The 19929-nt window shown below is 51.6% G+C and overlaps 1 protein-coding gene across 6 annotated transcripts; it reads left to right on the plus strand.

The window, feature by feature from the left end:
- Window positions 1-2954: 2954 nt before the first annotated feature.
- Window positions 2955-14705, plus strand: Znf184 (zinc finger protein 184). 6 transcript variants are annotated; one of them, XR_010051060.1, is made up of 7 exons: window positions 2955-3394; window positions 6721-6782; window positions 8484-8610; window positions 8891-8992; window positions 10233-12262; window positions 13297-13905; window positions 14460-14705. XR_010051060.1 is itself a non-coding variant. In XM_005000626.4 (5 exons), exons 1-5 carry the CDS (start codon window positions 3388-3390, stop codon window positions 12125-12127), a joined length of 2193 nt encoding a protein of 730 aa, XP_005000683.1. In that variant the 5' UTR covers window positions 2955-3387; the 3' UTR covers window positions 12128-12448. The 6 variants fall into 6 exon arrangements, 3 of the variants coding, with proteins under 3 accessions (XP_005000683.1, XP_063115823.1, XP_005000684.1); XR_010051062.1 differs by having other exon boundaries at window positions 13297-13429; XR_010051061.1 differs by lacking the exon at window positions 13297-13905.
- The last annotated feature ends 5224 nt before the right edge of the window (window positions 14706-19929 follow it).

The following is a 19929-nucleotide window of genomic DNA, read 5'->3' on the forward strand; positions in this document are numbered from 1 at the left end:
GAACACTCACTAGCATACTGGTCCCCTTGGACCCTACAGGCTGTACACCATGCAGTGTAACAGGGAACTCTCCGCCCCAATACTCCACCCACCCGTCTTTCCTCCTTTCCCCCAAGCCTCTGGCCCCTCTGAGCGTTATTGTCTCTGTGGCTTTGGCTTTTCTAGAATGTTAATAGCAGGCTCACACGGGGTAAGTAGCTCTTTCCAATTGACTCGTTGCACTTAGTAACAAGCATTTAACGTCCCACCATTTCTTTTGTAGCTCGGTAGCTTATTTCTGTTCCTTTCTGAATAATAGTCCCCTGTCCATCCGTAGCACAGTATATCCGTGTCTCAGAGGGTGTGTTGGTTGTGTTTGTGCTTGGGGAACTGTGAATGAAGCTGCTATAAATGTGTGCAGATTTTGTATGGCTATCAGTTTTCAGTATCTTTGGGAAAATGCCAAGGAGCAAAGTTGAGGTATCCTAGATAGAATCTTTCAATTTATAAGAAATTGTCACCCCACCCTTCACAGTGGCTTCCCCGGTTTGCATTACCCCCAGTGTTGAGACAGTTTTCCTGCTGATCTGCATCCTTGAGGGCCTGTGGCATTGTCAGTGCACTGGATTTGGGGACTCTGACAGGTGTACAGTGGCCTCTCATTGCCATCTTAATTTGCACTTCTTTGGTGGCGTGTGGTGTGAAGCATCTTTCCATACGCTGACCTGCCATCTGTGTATCATTGCTAAAGTGTCAAACTTTGTGTCTCTTTTTTTTCAGGTTTTTTTGTAGTAGGGATTGAACCCAGGGCCTTGTGTACACTAGGCAAGCACTCTAGCTCTGAACTGTACATCCGGTCGTGGCTTATTTCTTAATTGGTTGTTGTTGATTTTTAAGAATTCTTTGTTTTGGTTTCTGAGACAGAGTCTCTGCTATGGAGTTCAGGCTGGTCTTGAACTCATGATTGAAAGTGTTGCTGGCCCAGGCCGGATACTGTAGCCAGTAAAGCCAGGGAGCTCCTATCTCCCCCAACCCTTGAAAATTACCTCTGGCGCCAAACTAAGACCAATGGGCCACCTGTGCATCTCTAATGCCCCTTGGGTTCCACCCCAGGCCGAGGCTACTTATGTGCCTCACTCCACGTGTTCGAGGGAGAGATCTCCTCCGGCCCCAGGGTGGAGATGCCACGCCCCAGGGGGTCGGGGGTGTTTCTCCCCGCATTCCCAAAATAAAGGTTACTTATATTTTTATACTTCTTATCTTTTCAGCCGACGCCAGTCCTCCTCCTCTACCTTCCCCCTTCACAGATCTATCAATGATCATCCTCCTGCCTCAGCCTCCTGAGAGCTGGGATTACAGGTTGTGCGCCAGCATGCCTGGCTCAAGAATTCTTTTAATATTTGGTTTTATTTTTTGACACTAGGGATCACAGTAAAGATCTTGTACCTGCTAAGCAACGTGCTCTGCTGCAGAGCCGCACTTCTTGCCTCAAGAGGCCTTCTTGTGTTTTGCAGATCACTACCTTGCATATCAGTGTTCTGCAGCCCCTCTATTCTCTTAACATTCACATTTTTAAAACCAACATTCTGTGCATAAACCCATGTTATTCGCTAAGCTCACTGACATGTTCTCTCTCACCCTCATCCTCATGATGGCCACATTTCTACCTTCAAGATATGCTGGGCTTTTGAAAATCGTACACCTCAAAATACTTCCAGCTTCTACTGATCAAGTTCCAAAATCACTTTCACGTTTTTAGGTTATTTGTACCAAATACCTGTGTTGGTTTCCTAGGCATCCCATCACCTGTTACCACAAACATATACTGATCAAGTGAAAGAATTTGAAGAAGTGTTATCTAGAATTATTTCGATTCTAAGATTTTTGAGATCATTATCTATAGATGATTATTTGCTGATAGAAAATTCTTGGATGACAGACAGGTCCTCTGAAATTTTTTTTGTTTCTCAGCTTCTAGCATAATAACTCTAGTATCTTGAGTTTTGAAGTTTTGTAGTTTTTGTTTCGTTGTTTTGGCTGCTTATATGTTTTTTTCTCCCTTCTTTTCCTAAATTTTCTTTGACAATGTATATATAGTTCTCTCTGTCTCTCATGAAGTGTTTTAATACTCAGTTGTGTCACAGGGAGTTTTGGAAATTCAGTGCTTAGGAACCAGAGTACTAACATTCAAATCCTAGCTTCTCCCCTCTGCTGCTTATGCAACCCGTTGAGCAAATCAAGCAATTTGTGTCAGTTTCCTTAGAGGTGAAGTAGAAATAACAGAAAAGCAACTTCAGATTGTTTTGAGGATTCAGTCAGTTACTACCCGCTATGCACTTGGAACACTGCCTGCCCACAAAGTGTTACAGGACAGCCAGTTTTTATCTGGTCTCTCTTCTGTGATGGACAATTCCTATAAATGGCTTTCTCTTACTCAGCTTCATCTTTTGAGTTCCAATCAAGACTACCCCGTCGAGGACCAATCGCTTTCCTGCAGCACCCACTGAATTCCCCAGTGTGACTTGAATCAGTGCCGCTGTGCTCGCTCTTTCCCATCTCTCAACCGGGGTCTTCCTGCCGTCCCCCATCCCCCACAGCTCTTCTCCGATCTGCTCGTGCCTCGTCTACTTGTGCCCCACTGAGAACCCCAAGCTGCTCCCTGTGCTTCCCTCGCTCTTGCAATACTTCGTTTCTGAAATCTGCTTAGCGTTGTGAACATTGTTTCCAGAACACGCAGTACACTGCAGGTCAGATAAGGATAGTGCGACTTTAAGGACACGAGCGTGAGCACCCTCTCCACAGTTAGCGCCCCGAGCCTCACCTGCGGCCTGGCGGAAGTGGCTGAGGGACGCGCGTGACGTCGGAGCCGCTGGGCCCTCTGGAAAATGTAGTCCCAGGTTTCGCGCGGCGCATCCTGGGAATTGTAGTCCTCATCTTCCCGGGGGTGGGGCTTTGGCATGACCGGAAGTGGCCGTGACACCTCCCGTGGGCGTGGACTGAGGCCGCACTACGGCTTCCTAGCCGCTTGGCCGGGGTTAGGTCTGGCGACGGTTCCTGCGCTTCCGGGCCCGCATCCCACAGTGTGGATGGCTGTGGGCAGTGGGGCGCCCACGTATCACCACGGCAACCGCAGGGCCTGCAGGCGCCTGACGTCGCGCTCTCCCGGCGGCGCGTGACGCAGCGCTGCGGGAGGAAGCCGGGGGGTCCGCGCAGGGGGCGCCCCTCGCCTCCCGCGTGCGGGCGTCCCGCCCCGGCCCAACGCGCGCTTTGTTCTTTGTTCTGGTCCGGGCGAGGGTGGCACCCGCCTGGCCCGCGCAACAGACGCCTCCCGCGACGCGCGTCAACAGGTGTGCCCGCCGGTGTCGCCGCAGCGCCCAGGAGCGGGCCGGGCCGGGATGAGCGCCTGACATGGAAGGTAGGGGGCATGGACGGGCGTAGGGACCGTGGGGACTCTGAGGGCCGTGGGGCTGGGGGGCCATCCTGCCTGCGAGGGCGCAGCGTGCGTGGCGTGGCCGGGCCGAACGGGGCAGAGGCTCTGACCCGGGCGCGTCCTGCGCGGCGTCCAGGTCGGGCAATGGAAAGAAGCTAGGACGCAAACTCTCAGATTCCCGCATGACTGCTCCCTGTTCAGTCTTGGATGATGCCCTCGGTGACTGTCCTTCAGTGTTAGGATCGGTGTTGAAAACACCCTGGCCGCCGGCATCTGTGCGCCCGCGCGGTCGCCTCGCAGTGCCGGGCGCGCACTGCTTGCTGCTCCTCGGCGCTCTCTCTCCAGTTCCGTGCGCGTTGGACCGGAGCGCTGTGGGAGCTCAGCTCTGGCTGTGTGAGAGCACAGGCATCCGATCTTCCTCCTCCTCCTTCCCGCGTCTGCGAGAGCAGCAGTCGCGAACCCGCCCGGTATCTCCTGCATCCCTGGCTTCCTCAATATCCTGCGACGCGTGCCCGCGCCAAGCCTCTCCTTAGCTCTGCGCAGTCTGAGAGAGAGCAGCAGTTCTAGATGTGCTTTGAAGGAAACCTGAAAAGATAACGGCCTGCAGAAGTATTGCCCGTACTTTTGCTGCTCAACATCACGTTTCTTTTGCTTTACAAAGATCTGTATCTTATACGGCACTAACTAGATTTATGGCGTTCTTGTGTAATGGGGTGTTACTGTTCTTCATGTCAGGAGTTTGTGTTTATGATTGCCCGATTTGGGGGTGGTGGTCAGGTGTTCTGAATCCCAAGGAACACGTCAGGGTGGACCAAGCGCTGTGACATGTCACTATGGGCTTTGCTCTGCACTGTCATTGTCTGTCCGTCCATCCTTCCCTGTCTCTGTCTCTGTCTTTCTCCCTGTCTCTCTCTTTTTTCACCAGGCAGTTCAGGCTGGCCTTGAACTCACTTTGTAGCCCAAGCTGGACTCCAATTCTTACCTCAGCCTCCTGGGTTGCGGGGTTACAAGTGTGGGCCACCATGTCCAGCGTCTTTATGTTCTTTAGTGTGACCATGCAGTCCAGTTTGGTTTAATCTGTTACCATGTAGTCCTTTTTCTTGCACTTCGTAAAAATAATGTTTTTAAAGGTTAGCATTGTTCAAGTAGGTCTGAGGTACTGTTTATGTTTGTCCTTTTTTGCACCTTCTCTCACTTTATAATGCTCTTTTAAATTCTAAGTTCCTCAATTAAGTTGGCCAAATGATTTCATGAAGTATTTGTTTCATCTTTCTTTCGGAGACCATTCTCGGTTGTACACTAAATGAGCATTTACTGGGCCAGCCAGGTACCCTCCAAATTTGTATAACTGTCATCATTACTGGTTTTTTTGTTTTCTGCTTCTTGGAATCAAAAGCCACTTGCTAGAAACATTTCTCTTGGTTCTGTTTTCCCAGAGTTTGGGTTAGGAAACTGTCCATGCCCTGCATTTCCTTTTACTGCTGAAAACTCCAGGCTAACATCTTCATTTTTTTCCCTTAAGATTTCTATTACAAAACAGTTTTCCTGTTCTAGAGCAACACTGAGAGTAGAGTAGTTTTCCCCACCGCTTCCTGTACCTTTTGAGGGATAACACCTTTAAGGTAAGATTTTTTTGGACTCACACATATATTAAACAAAAAGAGACATCCGTATTCCTCCAGGCAGATGAAACTTTTGTACTCTTGTAGCTTTGCCCCCAACAAGCTGCCCATGGTGGCCCTGCCATCGTGGGCTGTGCCGTGTGGCCCACTCTGTCTCCTTTCAGTTTCTTGCTGTTTCTGGCGAGATTCACACTCAGGATTGCTGCACTGCACCTAGCCACCTTCCAGTTTGTTTTTTTAGGCAAGGTCTCACTGTGTGGCCTCAAGCTGAAGCGGTCCTGTCTGTCTCCAGAGTACTGGGGTTACAGGCGTGCACCAGCATTCCTGGCCAGTCTTCCTGTTTCTATCAGTCACTTTCAGAAAATTTTATCTAGCTCTTGTACCAAGGTTTGGTCATGAAACCCATGGTAGCCCCCCTGGGGTCTTTGAGGAATTTGAATCTGGGGGCCAGAACCTTGGGAGCCCCCATCTCAATGGTGGTTTCCCAGCAGTCTATCCTGGGCAGTTTTGTGGTGCTTTCCAGATCTCTGAAATGACTTAGGTCTTGGTGTTTGATTGCTTGGCTTCTCCTTTTAGTCCTTCTGTTTCCCACTGTCCTTAGATTTGATCCTTTCTCTCTTTTTTTAATAGTGTTATAATTTGCGGGTCTCATTTCAGTTTTGACTTCCATTCCAACAAGTGTGGGCTCTACCTACTTCTGTTCACTTGTCAGTAATCCTAGGAGCTTCTAGGGGGAGGCCCATGAAGGAGCGAAGCCAGAGTGAAAATGCAGAAAGCTGAGGTCAGGAGGAGCCCTCTCTCTCGGTGGAGAAAATAATCACTCAGTGACTGCAGCGCATCCATTGGTACACTGGGCAGGGTGACGTCAGGTGAAACCCCACTGCATCTCACGCCCCGAGTTCTCAGGCTGGCCTTGCTCGAGCCCCACAGTGTGATCAGTTTCCAGTTCAGCCACTCCCTGCAGGAGCTCTGTCCTGTGCTCTTCGGGTTGGTGTCCTATGGTATGAACATGCCACCATTTGCTTAGACCCCCTTCCTCGGTGACATTGGGCTTCTTTTCAGCTTGGCAATATTCTGAATGAAGATTTTTGTACAAGCACTTCTGTGGTCTGTGCGTGGGAGTGGATGGATCTTAGGGCTTTCACGTGCACTGCAAGCCGTTCTCTTAGGCGCTTGATCAGCTTATAAACCACCGCAGTGTACAGAAGTTCCCGTCGCTCTGTATTCTTGCCAACAGTTGCACTGACCAGGGCTGTTTAATCTAGACGTTCTGGTGGGTGGGTAATATAAATCGTACATGTTGTTGAGATATTTTAATTTATAATAGCCAGGTTTTCCAGGGGCCTGTGAAGACTTGGAAAGTAATCTGCAGAGAAAATAAGTAAAATAATTTGCTCCCGAGGAACAGAGTTTGAGCTATATTAGCCACATGAAAAATGAACATCTAAGGACAAACTTAAGTCCTAAAGCAGTCCTTTCTCTCCAGATCCTACCAAGGAAGGTCCCAAGGCCCCAGTTAACAGCTGTGTCACTGATGTTTTTTGTCTTGTTTTATTTTTTAATTCTGAAATGTAAAGGAAACAGTATAGTTTCTGTTATTTCCAAGTAGAAAAGCAAGCACGCGGGTTTATGGATTGCTGGGTACAGCTCATTTGCAGCTGTTCAGTGCAGCCAACTCTTCCCCTCTAGGTCTATGTTCCACCGATGCTGCCCGAGGGCGACGTCCCTTCTTCCCAGCGGCTGGTTTTCAGGTGAGTGGAACTTTCCGGAGAGGGTGCTGCCTCAGGGGGGAAGGTGTGTGCCAGACAGGCCCGAGGCTTGTAGAGCTCTGCATGCCCAGGCCTAGCCTCCAGCCCACTCCCCCTCGCCTGGCTTTCAGCTGTGCTCCGAATGGCGGAGTGAGCTCAGTTCTTCACCAGGTGAGTTTCTAGACTCACTGCTGGAAACAGAGAAGTGAACAGAAGAAAGGTGAGAGGACTGTGATCCAGCGGTTCCTCGCAAATGGTTGATCCCAGCAGGGGGAATACAAATGGTGCCAGTCGAATGTGAGAGCTTTGCAGGGCTGGGGACAGTGGAAGGCTTTCTCTGGAGGCTCTTGTAACCAGGAAGTTAATAGTGGAAAAGTGATGGGTAATCTTTCAGAAGAGCAGTTATCTCTCCGAGAATTTAGACAAGAACCGTAGCAGTCAGCTGGCCATGGTGAACCTCAGCCCCCTTTAGTCAGGCTCCTCTTTCTTAGTTGTTTTCTACCTGCTTCCTTCCTGTTCCACAGCTTCAGTTCCTGCAGAAGAACTCGCAGTCTTTCCTGCTTTGAGCTCAGTGTTTGTAGTAGTAGTGTATTTTTTGTTGAGAGTGCATTCGTTAGGGCTTACAGGATCTTGCGGGGCTGGGGCAAGGCTTCTCAAAAGACTGCATGCGCCCTGAGGCAGATTATGTCAAGGATACAGAAGTTTACAAGGTTGGCCTGCAGTGGCCCCATGGAGTCAAATGCAGAAGAGCATGAACTGTCCTCACTGTGGACCCAGAGGATGCAGCCAGCAGCCCAGTGCCCATGGTAGCGCCTTACCTGTCCCTTACGAGGAGGCTCAAGGATCCAGAGGAAAGGCCAGGGCGTGGCATGGAGCTCTGTGCTGGAAGCTAGAGTCTGCGCCTCAAAGCTGGAGACACCGCCCAAGGCGAAGGTGGGGAGCAGAGCCCTTCCGAGGAAAATCAGTCGCAACTAGTTTCAAAGGGAATCAGCCGAAATCCCACCTCCTGTTCTCCTTTTATTCCTTTCCAACACTGGTCCTCCTCCAGTGGGTCTTCCACACCCAGGACCATGCTGTGTCGCTTTTGCTGGGCGTCCCCACGCCAGCTGACAGTTAGCCATTACCCCCGCATAGTGTATTGCACCCAGGTAACTGCACATGGTTACAGTGTACACAGTCATCCCTTGGTGTCCTCGAAGGGACCCCAAAGTGTGGCTCCTCGAGTTCCAAATGAATAGCCTGGTGTGTCACGTGACCTCTGGTTGGCTCATGTAACCGCTGAGTCACCTCTCGGTTGCTTGTGACAGCCAGTACTGTAACATAGTCTCGGGCATCTGGTCAGGGAGTAGACCATAAGTTCAGTCTGCAGCTCCACCTGTGTGTCTTGGGGTTCTGCTCCAAATCCCACAGCTGCAAGCACAGCTGCACTTGGATCGGTTCTGACATGCTGTGTGCAGCCCAGACCAAGAGGACTTTCACGGTTTGAACCCTTATACATTTATGGAGGTTTTTTGCTTCCCCTTGTTTGGCGGTGACCAGGTGAGCCCTACTGCAGAGCCGCCCAGCCCTCTGTACAGCACTGTGGTTCTGTACAGTCTCGCCTCCGGATCCCCTTTGCATCAGTGCGCAGATCTGCCTCATGGGCCCCTCACCTGCTGACTTCGCCTGTCCCAAGGCCTATCGCAATTGTGCTTGGTGTTTCAGGAATCCGTGACCTTCAAGGACGTGGTAGTAGACTTCACCCAGGAAGAATGGAAGCAGCTGGACCCTGGACAGAGGGACCTCTTCCGGGATGTGACCCTGGAAAACTACACACATCTGGTCTCCATAGGTAAGGTCGCCCCAGGAAGGGGCAGGGGTGGAGGACAAAGGTTCTCCTTGCAGTTTTAATAAATTCTGAGGTTTTGAAATAGTTCCTAGTTTTCTGATAGGCAGGGAAACAAACTCCTACTTCTCCAAAACCAAGTGAGGTCCCAGAGCACAGTGCCCCGCAGGCAGGGCAGGGGTGATGCTGGGAAGCTTCCTCTCCCCACAGTTGGCCCACGAGGGTTTCCTCGGAGACAAAGCCCAGGATGGAGTTCTGATGTGGCCCTTTGTCCTCCCTCGAGCAGGACTGCAAGTTTCCAAACCTGACGTGATTTCCCAGTTAGAGCAAGGGACGGAACCGTGGACCGAGGAGCCTGGTGTCACCGGGCACACAGGCACCTGTGGAGGTGAGTCTCGGGCAGAGGCTCCGCCTGGTGGGCATGCTCAGGGCAGCGTGGACAGGCGTGCTTCTCTCCACAGCGCTGCTCTGCAGACCCGGAAGCCTTCCGGATGCGCAGGCTGTTGTCGGGCTCACACTGGGCGTTCCGTGTCTACATCCCTTTCGTTTTTTTACAGGTTTTATTTTTCTGGGTAGTGGGAATCACACTCAGGGCCTGTGCTTGCCGGGCAGGTGCTGCGCACCGAGCCACAGCTCCCCCCTCCCCGCTCCCCGTCTGTGTTGCTTTCCGAGCAGGTGTCCTCCCTGCCTCAGAGCCAGCTCCTCCCTCTGCCCGGGATCTTGGCCCCATCAGCAGCCCTCGGTTTTCAGCTCTTACATTTTCCCTTCATCCCTTCAAACAGAAATAGGTCAGTGTCTCCAGCTGCTTTTCCTCAAAGCCACCCATCTTCCTACCCATACTGTCTGTCTGTCTGTGTCTGTCTCTCCCAACCAAGCAGAACAAAAGTGAGCTCCCCACCAGTAGCCCTCACTTTATTATTAGCCAGTCCTTCCTTAACTCAGGTGTAGATTCTGATTCTGTCACTTCACCTTCATTGCGTTACAGCTTACGAGGACCTTTCTTCCACGCCATCTGTCTCACACTGCGCAGTCAGTGCCCAGAGATGCTGGCACAGGTGTGGCCCGGCGCTCTGGGAAGGCTTCATCTGCAGGCTTCTTGGGAATTGGGGCTCCACAAAGCTAGGTTTTTCCCCGAGTACTCGGCTTGCTTCTTAGCCTTTCCTCTAAGATCACGTGTGGAGCACACTCTGCTTTTTGGTTTTTTTCCTTCCCCTTTTTAAATGGACAGGCAGGAATCCACGTCAGGGTTCACAGACGGCAACTGAGCTCTTCTGCTCCCTTCCTGTCCCCCTTCTCTCCTTCCCGTCACTCTCGTTCTTCCCCCTCTTGCTCTGCTCTGTACTTTCTCTGTGAAGATTTTTTTTTAAAACATGATTTAGAAAACTCTTGATATTTTTATTAAGAGTTTCATAAACTGGGGCTTACAATTAATTTTTGGAAAAGCAACTTGTCAAGTTTGATTACAAATTAAAAATGAAATTTTAAAAATTTCCATCATGACTGGAGAGAAAACAGTTTCAAAGTTTTGAAAAAACTCAGGCCCTAACACTTCAGCCGCTGAGTGAGTTTGAGAACAGCACTTCCTATGGGCTTCATTCCCACAGTTGTGGTTTTCTTTCTTTGTCCAGGGACACTGCTGTTGTACTTTCTTTCAGATTGGGAGCCAAGACGTGAGGGCAGTGCGTCACCTCCAGAAGTGGGCACTGCCGACGGGGAGCAGCCTTCAGAGGCGCCAGTGGAGAAGCACAGACAGCAGGGTCCCTGCGCCCCCGGAGCCCCGGATGCGTGGGAGACTGCAGGCAGCCTGGGGAGGCAACAGGTGCTGCCGCAGGAAAAACCAGAGGTGACCAAAAGGACGGCAGCCACGTGTGAGCAGGGCCCTGGGAGCGCTGAGAGCGGGAAGAGCAGCGTGTGCTCCCACACTGGAACACAGCCGGAAGCATCCCCAGAGCAGACCTCCACTCAGACAGACGGCAGGAAGCACCCACACCCAGTGAAAAAAGAGAAATCTTGTAAGTGCAATGAATGTGGCAAAGCTTTTAGCTATTGTTCAGCTCTTATTCGCCATCAGCGAACACATACCGGAGAGAAACCCTACAAATGCAACGAATGTGAAAAGGCTTTCAGCCGCAGCGAAAACCTTATAAACCATCAAAGGATCCATACTGGAGACAAACCGTACAAATGTGACCAGTGCGGGAAGGGCTTCATTGAGGGTCCGTCTCTTACTCAGCATCAGCGAATCCACACTGGAGAAAAGCCCTACAAGTGTGACGAGTGTGGGAAGGCCTTCAGCCAGAGGACCCACCTTGTTCAGCACCAGAGAATCCACACTGGGGAGAAGCCATACACGTGCAGTGAGTGTGGCAAAGCTTTTAGCCAGAGAGGCCACTTTATGGAACATCAGAAAATCCACACAGGAGAAAAGCCTTTTAAATGTGACGAGTGTGATAAAACCTTCACCAGGAGCACGCACCTCACCCAACACCAAAAGATTCATACTGGCGAGAAAACCTACAAATGCAACGAGTGTGGGAAGGCCTTCAACGGGCCCTCCACGTTCATCCGGCACCACATGATCCACACGGGGGAGAAGCCCTACGAGTGCAGCGAGTGCGGGAAAGCCTTCAGCCAGCACTCGAACCTCACGCAGCACCAGAAGACCCACACCGGGGAGAAGCCCTACGACTGTGCGGAATGCGGGAAGTCGTTCAGCTACTGGTCGTCCCTCGCCCAGCATCTGAAAATTCATACTGGAGAAAAGCCTTACAAGTGCAGCGAATGTGGAAAGGCCTTCAGCTACTGCTCATCCCTCACCCAGCATCGCAGAATCCACACCCGAGAAAAGCCCTTCGCCTGCAGCGAGTGTGGAAAGGCTTTCAGTTACCTCTCCAACCTGAATCAGCATCAGAAGACGCACACCCAGGAGAAGGCCTACGAGTGCAAGGAGTGCGGGAAGGCCTTTATTCGGAGCTCCTCGCTCGCCAAGCACGAGAGAATCCACACCGGAGAGAAGCCCTACCAGTGTCACGAGTGTGGCAAAACCTTCAGCTACGGCTCGTCCCTGATCCAGCACAGGAAGATCCACACCGGGGAGAGGCCGTACAAGTGCAGCGAGTGCGGGAGGGCCTTCAACCAGAACATACACCTCACGCAGCACAAGCGGATCCACTCGGGCGCGAAGCCCTACGCGTGCCCCGAGTGCGGGAAGGCCTTCCGCCACTGCTCGTCTCTCGCGCAGCACCAGAAAACCCACGCAGAGGAAAAACCCTACCGGTGCGGGAAGTGCGACAAGGCGTTCAGCCAGAGCGCCCACCTGGCGCAGCACCAGCGGGTCCACAGCGGGGAGAAGCCCCACGAGTGCGGCGCGTGGGACGGGGCCTTAGGGCGCAGCCGCGGCGAGGCCCGGAGTGCCCACGCCGGTGAGAAGCCCTTCGGCTGTGCCGGCTGTGGGAAAGCCTTCCGGTTCCGCTCCGCACTCAGCAAGCACCAGAGGCTGCACCCCGGCGTCTGCCTGTCCTAGGGGCCGGCGCCCAGGAAGCAAAGCCCACCAGAAGCTGGGGGCGGGGCTGCGCTGCCCAGTTGTTACTGAGCAACCCTGTGACATCAACTCAGAGCTTTCACGTGGAATGAAGGATTGGAATAGATGACCTCAGAGGTAGTTTAGTGTTTTATACTCGGTTTTGTACATTCACAATATATTCTTACATGGTTTTGCTACACGTGTTGCGTCTGACAGCGTGTTTTTGCATGGTTTGCGCTTCAGTAATGAGCGACCTGCTCTGCTCCTGCACTGGAGTCGCTGAGAGAACTGCTTTGTAATAAAACATTATAAAATACCTCATACTGAGTTCCGAGTAGTAACCTAACTCAGCATTAAGACCGGAGCCAGCTGCAGCGACTTGTCCAATTTAGGAGACTCCGGCCGGAGGGTCACTTGAGCCCAGGAGTTTCTGGGTAATACAGTGAGACCCTGCCTCAAAAAAACAAGACAAAAATCCTTTCATAGTACTTCTGCTTCGTATGTTTTTTAACGTTCGAGGAGTTTATTGCAGCTACAAAAGTATGCTTCCATGGCTAATTCTAGTGTTACTGGTTAAACCCTGGCAGCACATGATAATTACTTGCTTAGTTTGGCTGTTAAAAAAAATTCCCATAAACTAGTTATGATTGAAACACCTGATTATGAGTCCCCCCCCCCCGTCCGTCCCCCCCCCCCCCCCCCCCGGCTCTGGAGGCTGGAAATCTAGGGTCTCAGCACTTGCACCCCTGTGCCCGAGAGGGCCGCTTCCTACATGGCGCACAGCTGACTTGTGCTTATGTAAGCTGCTCGCCTGTATTTTGAGACAGGGTCTTGCTAAGTTGCTCAGCCTGTGCTTAAATTCATGATCCTCCTGCCTCAACCTTCCAGAGTGCTGGGGTTAGTGGCGTGTGCCTCTACACTCAGCTCATATAACACGATTTTGAGCTGCATCTTTCGTGAAATGGGTTTCAGAATCCCTAGGCAGTGGGACTGGTTGGATCGTCTCCATAGTACACAAGCTAAGTGTGTAAGTCAGGTCATGTCAGAAACAGGTGACAGTGTGTGTGACACCAGACACCTGCAGCCCACACCCACATGACTGTCACTGGTGGCCTTGACAACAACTCGGGTTTAGCTTACTGATCGGCTCCTTGTATTCCTGCTCTCAGAGGCACGAGTGGAGTTTCTCAGCCTGACCTCTTCGGCTGAGAACCTGGAACAAACAGGGCACATGGGCTGATCGAGAGTCTTACACGTTTTTCCACCGATGCGTTGGAGGGAGAAAGCACTGCAGATTTTCAGGTGCAGTTCTCGGTTATATAACTGCTCAGGGACCTGCTTTGCATTTATTTGGTCACCTTCTCAACTGACAGTGCCAGACAGTGCAGAACAGGATTCAGGAAGTAGCATGGCCATGCAGTCCTGGGACCTTTTCCTGTTGTAACTTGAAACAGCTTTAAGGATATGTTACTTAGGTGTCTGTTAATTTCTCAAGGCATCTTTCCGAGGGAGGTGTGAAGGTCACCGCACGGCATGGGGACCGAGGTTCAGGACAGGCTTTGTGGGACCTCTGAGCCAATGCCATGCTGTGGACACACGAGGTACCCATGTGCAGGGAACAGTGCGGTCCTGTGCCAGGAGGTGCCGGGATGCTTCGGAAGATGTGTGCCTTTCCCAGTCCTGTGTGAAGAAGTACATCTTGGGTAGAGATTTGTCCTTAACCCTGAAAGATGGTGCTTGGCTCCACTCACTCTTTGTCTCCCCGTCGAGCCTGTCAGGTGAGCCTCAATGACCCAGACTTTGCGATCCTCAGGTAAGTTAGTTATACTTGGACAAAACCCTGTCCTGCTTCCTCTGTTGGCTTTGTTTGCCTGTGCTTTGAAGACAGGCCGAGAAAGTACATCACTGCTAATCCACAGCCTTTATTGGGGACCTGCTCAACATCCCCAGTCTCCCAAATGGCAAAGGCTTAAAATAAATGAGACAAGTCGTATGATTTTAGGGCTCCAGGAGGATCAAAACTGTTTAGCAGAGTTCAAGACTGGGGCCAAGACAAGGAATGTCTCTGGGCAGCCAGTATTTTAGTTTTTCAAGCAAGGAAGGGGTAGGAGTGGGAAATACAGGAGACTGAGCAGGACCCAGTGGTTCAAGGACTTTTCTAGGTAATAGATTCCGTTCATTTAGAAGTACCTTCGGAGAAAGTCTCCAGGTTGATTTTCACTACAGGAGTGAGATGCCTGCAGCTACAGTTGCTATCTTGTTAACTGGGGTTGGAGCGGGTGCCCTCAGCAGTGACATTATGTTGCCCTTTGGGGCATCTCTTTGTTCTCAGGTCGGCCATGCCCAGGCCAAGCCACAGCCCTGCACATGTGTTCAATCCCAGCCTCAGCGGCTTCCAACAATCCTCCCAGAGCCCGTGGGTTTGACTTGCTGCTCTGGACTTGCTGGGACTCAGGTTTCTCCAGTACCACGGAGCTGCCCATAGCCACATCCTTACCACCTCCTGCCCTGGCCTGTACTGTAAAAGCAGGAAAAAGAAGTGATTCTAAATAAACTCTCACCTGGTCTTTTTTCTTAATTCTATAGTTTGCCTGCCAGAAACATGGTGCAATAGTAACAGTTCTTCATTCATATTTATACGAAAGGAGAAAATTGGAAGAATTTACAATCCAGAAGAATATAGGGGTTCAGGGTTAAGAGATCTGATGTCTGTCGACACCCACCCCCATAAAAATACCTCAGAAACCAGAGCCACCTGTTAGGGGCAAGGCATTCTCAGCTGTTTACAGATTTTAGTACCTTCGTGGATAGTGTCTTTGGATGTCCCAGGGTTCAAGACAGTTTATAGACACCGAGCATTTTCCTCCAGGTCTTAGGTTGGCAATCTTCTTGACGGCCAGCAGATTATAGATTCTGGGTCCCTGGCTGGTTTTGCCAAGGAAGGAAGTGAACAGGAAGACAGTCTCCCAACTTTGACCCTCACCTTTAGACATTAAAGTCTTCACTAAATGCCGCAGCCAGTGCTTATAAGGTCCCTGAATTTGTAGCAGCTGAGGCCCATGAATAGACACAACCGTATTTCTGATCTTACAGGACTCACATCCTGTGACAATTTAAATGCAAGCAGCAATAGCACTGTGACAAAGGCAGTGAAGGGTGTGAATGAGACCCTAGCAGCTGTGTTATCAGGGACAGTGGTCTCGAAGTGCTTCTAAAGCATCATTGGCTCACACAGCTGCACACAGTGAGTGGATGGGCGGCGGAGATACCGGAAGGAGCAGCTTCCCAGCACACGGACCGCTGGTCACAAAGTCCAGCTAGGGGAGCATCTTTGGCCCTTAGGGGGCGCAGGCTGAGTGTAGCAAGCAGAGGCTGAAGCAGGCACTGGGAGCTGTTCCTGCAGTGCCTTCCTAAGGAGTGAGCATCTCACTCCTGAGATGGTCCTGGGTGGGGGCAGGAACAGGATTTCTGTTTTTTTTTTTTTTTTTTTTTTTCTTTAGACAGTCTCAGCATGTATTCCAGGCTGACCTTGAACTCATGACACCCCTCCTGCCTCAGCCTCCCCAAGGCTGGGATTGCAGGTGTGTGCCACCATGCCCGGCCTCCATTTTGTTTTCAAAGGATCACTTGCAGAACAGGATAGAAATAACCGGGCTTCCAGGGTGCAAGCTGGGAATGCATTTTGGTGTGCTACCCAGCGTCCAGTGTGAACCAGTGGTGGCCTCAACAAAGGTATTGGGGGCGTCTGCTAGGAAATAGTTGGACTGCAGCTACATACTGAACACATCGGGGACGAGGCTTACACACACAGGTGAGACACCAGGAGGACTTCAGGACTCAGCTGGAGCAGTTTGAAGGACGACTCTGGGATGGAGAACACCAAGCAGAAGGTTGCAGTGGATTAAGTCTCAACTCAGCTGCAGAGCTTTTTAATTTATTTAAAAAATGTAAGTTTGGAAATATCTATTCACCTACCGCCCAGGAACCCTCGCCAGGTTCACCTCACAGCCACCCCTTTCCCGAAGGCCACCACCGTCCTGCCTTCAGTCGCATGCCTCCCTTTGGCTTTTCTGTCTCTGATGTGCTCCATGCGCAGCCTCCTCAGTGAGGTGCATCGTGTCTGTGAGTGGCTGAGGTTCCTTGGTTTTCGTGCTGTGCAACAATCATTGCATGACTGCAGTACCGATCACCCTTCTGTGAACAGGCTTTTAAACTGTGTGCAGTTTGAAGTGATTGCAAATAACACGAGAACATTCTCATACCCGTCCTTCGTGTACGTGTGGGTCCATTTCTGCTGGACGTGTACCCGGGAGTGAACCTGTCTCGTGACACACACAGTTCTACTTTACGTTGCCAAAGGTTTTGCCGAAGAGTTGCTCCACTGCACATTGCTGCTGGCTGTGTGTGAGGTTTCCATGCTCCACACCCTCAGTGTCCTCGTCCCTGTCCGGGGACAGCGTTTCAGACTTCTGTGAGGCCTCCAAGGAGAGGCATATGAAGGCGGATACAAGGAGTCTGCAGGGTGAAGGAGAGGTGCACCCTGAGGGCACTTTTGGGAGTTGAGATCAAGCCCCCCCCACAGGCACACCTCATGTTCTGGGTGGTGTCTGAACTTCTGGGGTCCCCTACTGGGTGTGCTAAACGTGCTGCCGGGGGCTCTGGTCTGGAAGGCTACTTCCCTCGGCGCTGCTCTCTTCTTCCTGGCCACTGTGGTGTGAGCGGCTCCCCTCTGCTGTGCCATTTCATTTCACCTTTCAACTGCTGTGAGCTGAAATACCTCCTTTAATTTGTGGGTGTCGGGTACTGTGGCTCAATGACCAGAAAGTAAGATGTGTCAATGGTGCATGCTGAAAATCATGGGACTGGTACAGTGGCCTTGGAGGAGAGCACAGACTCAGAAAAGTTCCATGTCCTTGGAAATCCCAGTTTAGAAAAATTGGCAGGGCAGGTCATGTCGGGGGCACGGTGTGGAGGTTGCAGGTGACACCCAGGGCTGGTTCGCCGAGCCAGCCAAGAGGAGAGTGCAGGAAGGGAGGCCAGGCAACGTGCCAGGCACTGCTGAGATCTGGAGAGTGTGACCCTGATCATGACCTAAGAATTCCAGCCTGGAGCAGATGAAAGCAGGGGTCTCGAGGGCGTGCAGGGAGGTGGGGAGGAGGGAACAAATGGACTCCATCACTCTCACTCTACTAGGCTTGGTTGGGACTGAAAAAGGCCGCAGCTCCAAAGGGCAGGAGTAAGATGAAAAGGCTCCTTAAAATGGGCTGCTAGGGCTCCTTGTCAATAGTGACACAGGGCAGGGGGTGGCGGTCGGTGTGGGTGTCTGGGATGGAAGGGAAAACCAGGTCACAGGAGGAGAGACTACCAAAGGCTAGTGAGTCTGGGGTGCTGGGTAGACTTACTAAGCACATGCTTAAATCACCAAATACGAGGGTCTGCACAGTCCCAGGAAGAAGAGATAGGTGAGAAACTGGTATTTCCAAGGACATGGAACTTTTCTGTGTCTGTGCTCTCCTCCAAGGCCACCATACCAGCCCCATGATTTTCAGCATGCACCATCGACACCCTGTCTTACTTTCCGGTCACTGGGACACAGCACCCAGCACCACACCCTCAGTCCCAGCATCGGACCACAAATCTGTCATAAACTCCAGCCGCCTCCAAAAAGCCAGCGCACCCTATGACCACATGAGGCTTTAGGGGCCATCCAGACACAAACCATGACAAGCATCTACCTCGCCCGCCAGGCGCCAGGGAGGAGAAAGCAGTGCTGCTTCCATCGGAGTGATTTGGAGGCGACCAAGCCAGCCGGTGCAGGAGGCCTTCCTGGAGAGGGGCCGGGTGTCGTCTTCAGAGTCTGCCACACGCTTTCTTGGAAATTGTGTCAAATGCAGATGAAGAAGCGGCACTGACCATTTAGGCACAATTTGAGCCGAGCCTGCGCCCTCAGGTCTCCAGAGGGGAAGGTGTGACGGTGAAGTTCTGGAAGCGAAGAGCGCTGATCACTGTGACACTGTGAACGCACTGGGTGTCCCTGAGTAGGACACTTGAAAATGAATAAAATGGAGCCTTTATATATATTTTATCACAAAATTATAGGTAAGATTAAATACAGTAATGTGTAGAAGTGACTGGCAATATGACTTGTGTGAGGAAAGCAGAAAAGGCCTGTTGTGGCTCGTGTGTGAGGTCCCCCAAAGCCCTGTGTGTCACGGGTGGGTCCCAGAGGTGGCTGGATCCAGAGTGAGCTGGGACTGGCTCTTGGAGCAGTGCTGGGATGAAGGGTGCTCCACAGTGGGTGTGAGTGCTACTGCCCACGGCAGGTTCGTGCATGGAACAGAGGGACACGGGCTGCCGCCGCCCTGCTTTTCACTTGCTGTGCGGTGCTTTTGCTGCTATCTGCCATGAGCTGTTTCTCCTCTTCGATGCCCTCTGCTGTGTGCCACCTGCCTTGGAGCCAGCTGATTATGGACTGAAACCTCTATAAACTGAGCTAAGCAAACCTTTCCTCCTTTAACTGTCCGCTATTTTGTGGGTGTCCACTATTTTGTGTCAACAATGAGAAAAGTAACTGAGACAAGGCTTTTCTGAGGTGACATCTGCACTGAGTTCCAGCTACTGTGTTGTGTAGAAGACTGCCCTGAAACCTAAGGGCCTAAAACAATGATTTATCACGCTCGTGTGGACCATGTGTGTGGACAGGACACGGGGGAGAGCTGCCTCTGTTGTACAAAGTCTCTCCAGACCCTGAGGTGAGGTTAAACCTCTTACTTGTTTGCGTATCTGGTGTTGAATCCTGGCTTTCTGCTGAGACTCCAGCTTGCTACCAGTGAAACACCTGAGGATTACCTCTCCTGGCAGCCTGGGTTTTCTCAAAATATGGGTGTACGTCCCAAGCCAGAGCATCCTGCAGGGCCACAAGTGAGATGGCCTCTCACCTCCTATGACCTGACCTCGGAAGTCACTTAGCATTCTTGTTAAAATATGTGCATGGCTTCAGCCACAGAGCCAGCCCCATCGGGAGGTCAAGTGAGAAAATGGGACATGCTTCTTGGTGGAAGGTGACAAGGCCCTGGAGGAACACCTAGGACTAGAAATGTTGCTATGGCCACTTCTGGAAAATGCAAGTTTTCATCATCCTAATGGTTGAGAAGAGGCAACCAGAGAAAGACCAGGGAGGAAGAACTTCTCCAGGGGAAGCCATGAGACCTCACCCCAGCCTGTCCCGTGCAGGGCTGTGTGCTGTGCCACTCTGGATCCATAGCTCCATGCACTTCAAAGTAGGGCATGCACTTTGCCTTCCAGGATGGCAAGTTTGTTTTTGTTTTTGTTTTTGAGAAACAGACTCTCCAAATTTTTTCCTTGGGCTTTACCACTGCTTTTTCCTGCTGTGCAGGCCGCTGAGAGGGACCCGGATAATGTCAGGTAGCCTGTGGTCTTCAGGGTCACCTGTGCCTCAGCCACTGGCTGTCTCTGTCCCTGACACATGAGACATGTCCTCCATCATCTCCCTCAGAATGAGCCCTTTCCCCCCATGTTCTCAGCCTTCATTCAGAAACTGCCTGTTTCTCCTCGTCACAGCCCAATGCTGACAGTTTTCACGTGCCCTCCTTCCTCTCCTGCACCACAGGGACAAGCTGACAAGGGAGCTGGGTGCTCCCTGCGTGGTTCCCTAATGAGCTTGTTCACACCATGTGGCTTCTAGCCCTTGGAGACCTCTCATCCCACCTGCCCTGAATGGGCAGGAAACCCGGCTAGGAGCTGCTCCCTCCCTCAAGACACCCTCAAGCCATTCAGGAGCC

Source organism: Cavia porcellus, unplaced genomic scaffold (genome assembly GCF_034190915.1).
Source record: "Cavia porcellus strain 051 isolate PalLab524CR breed Dunkin Hartley unplaced genomic scaffold, mCavPor4.1 scaffold_13, whole genome shotgun sequence".
Taxonomy (NCBI): Eukaryota; Metazoa; Chordata; class Mammalia; order Rodentia; family Caviidae; genus Cavia; species Cavia porcellus.

Bases quoted from the DNA above. Each gene is read 5' to 3' on its own strand.
- Znf184 (XM_005000626.4), top strand. The intron at 8,611-8,890 runs GTAAGGTCGCCC...TCCCTCGAGCAG, and splicing joins CACACATCTGGTCTCCATAG to GACTGCAAGTTTCCAAACCT. The intron at 8,993-10,232 runs GTGAGTCTCGGG...TTCTTTGTCCAG, and splicing joins GCACACAGGCACCTGTGGAG to GGACACTGCTGTTGTACTTT.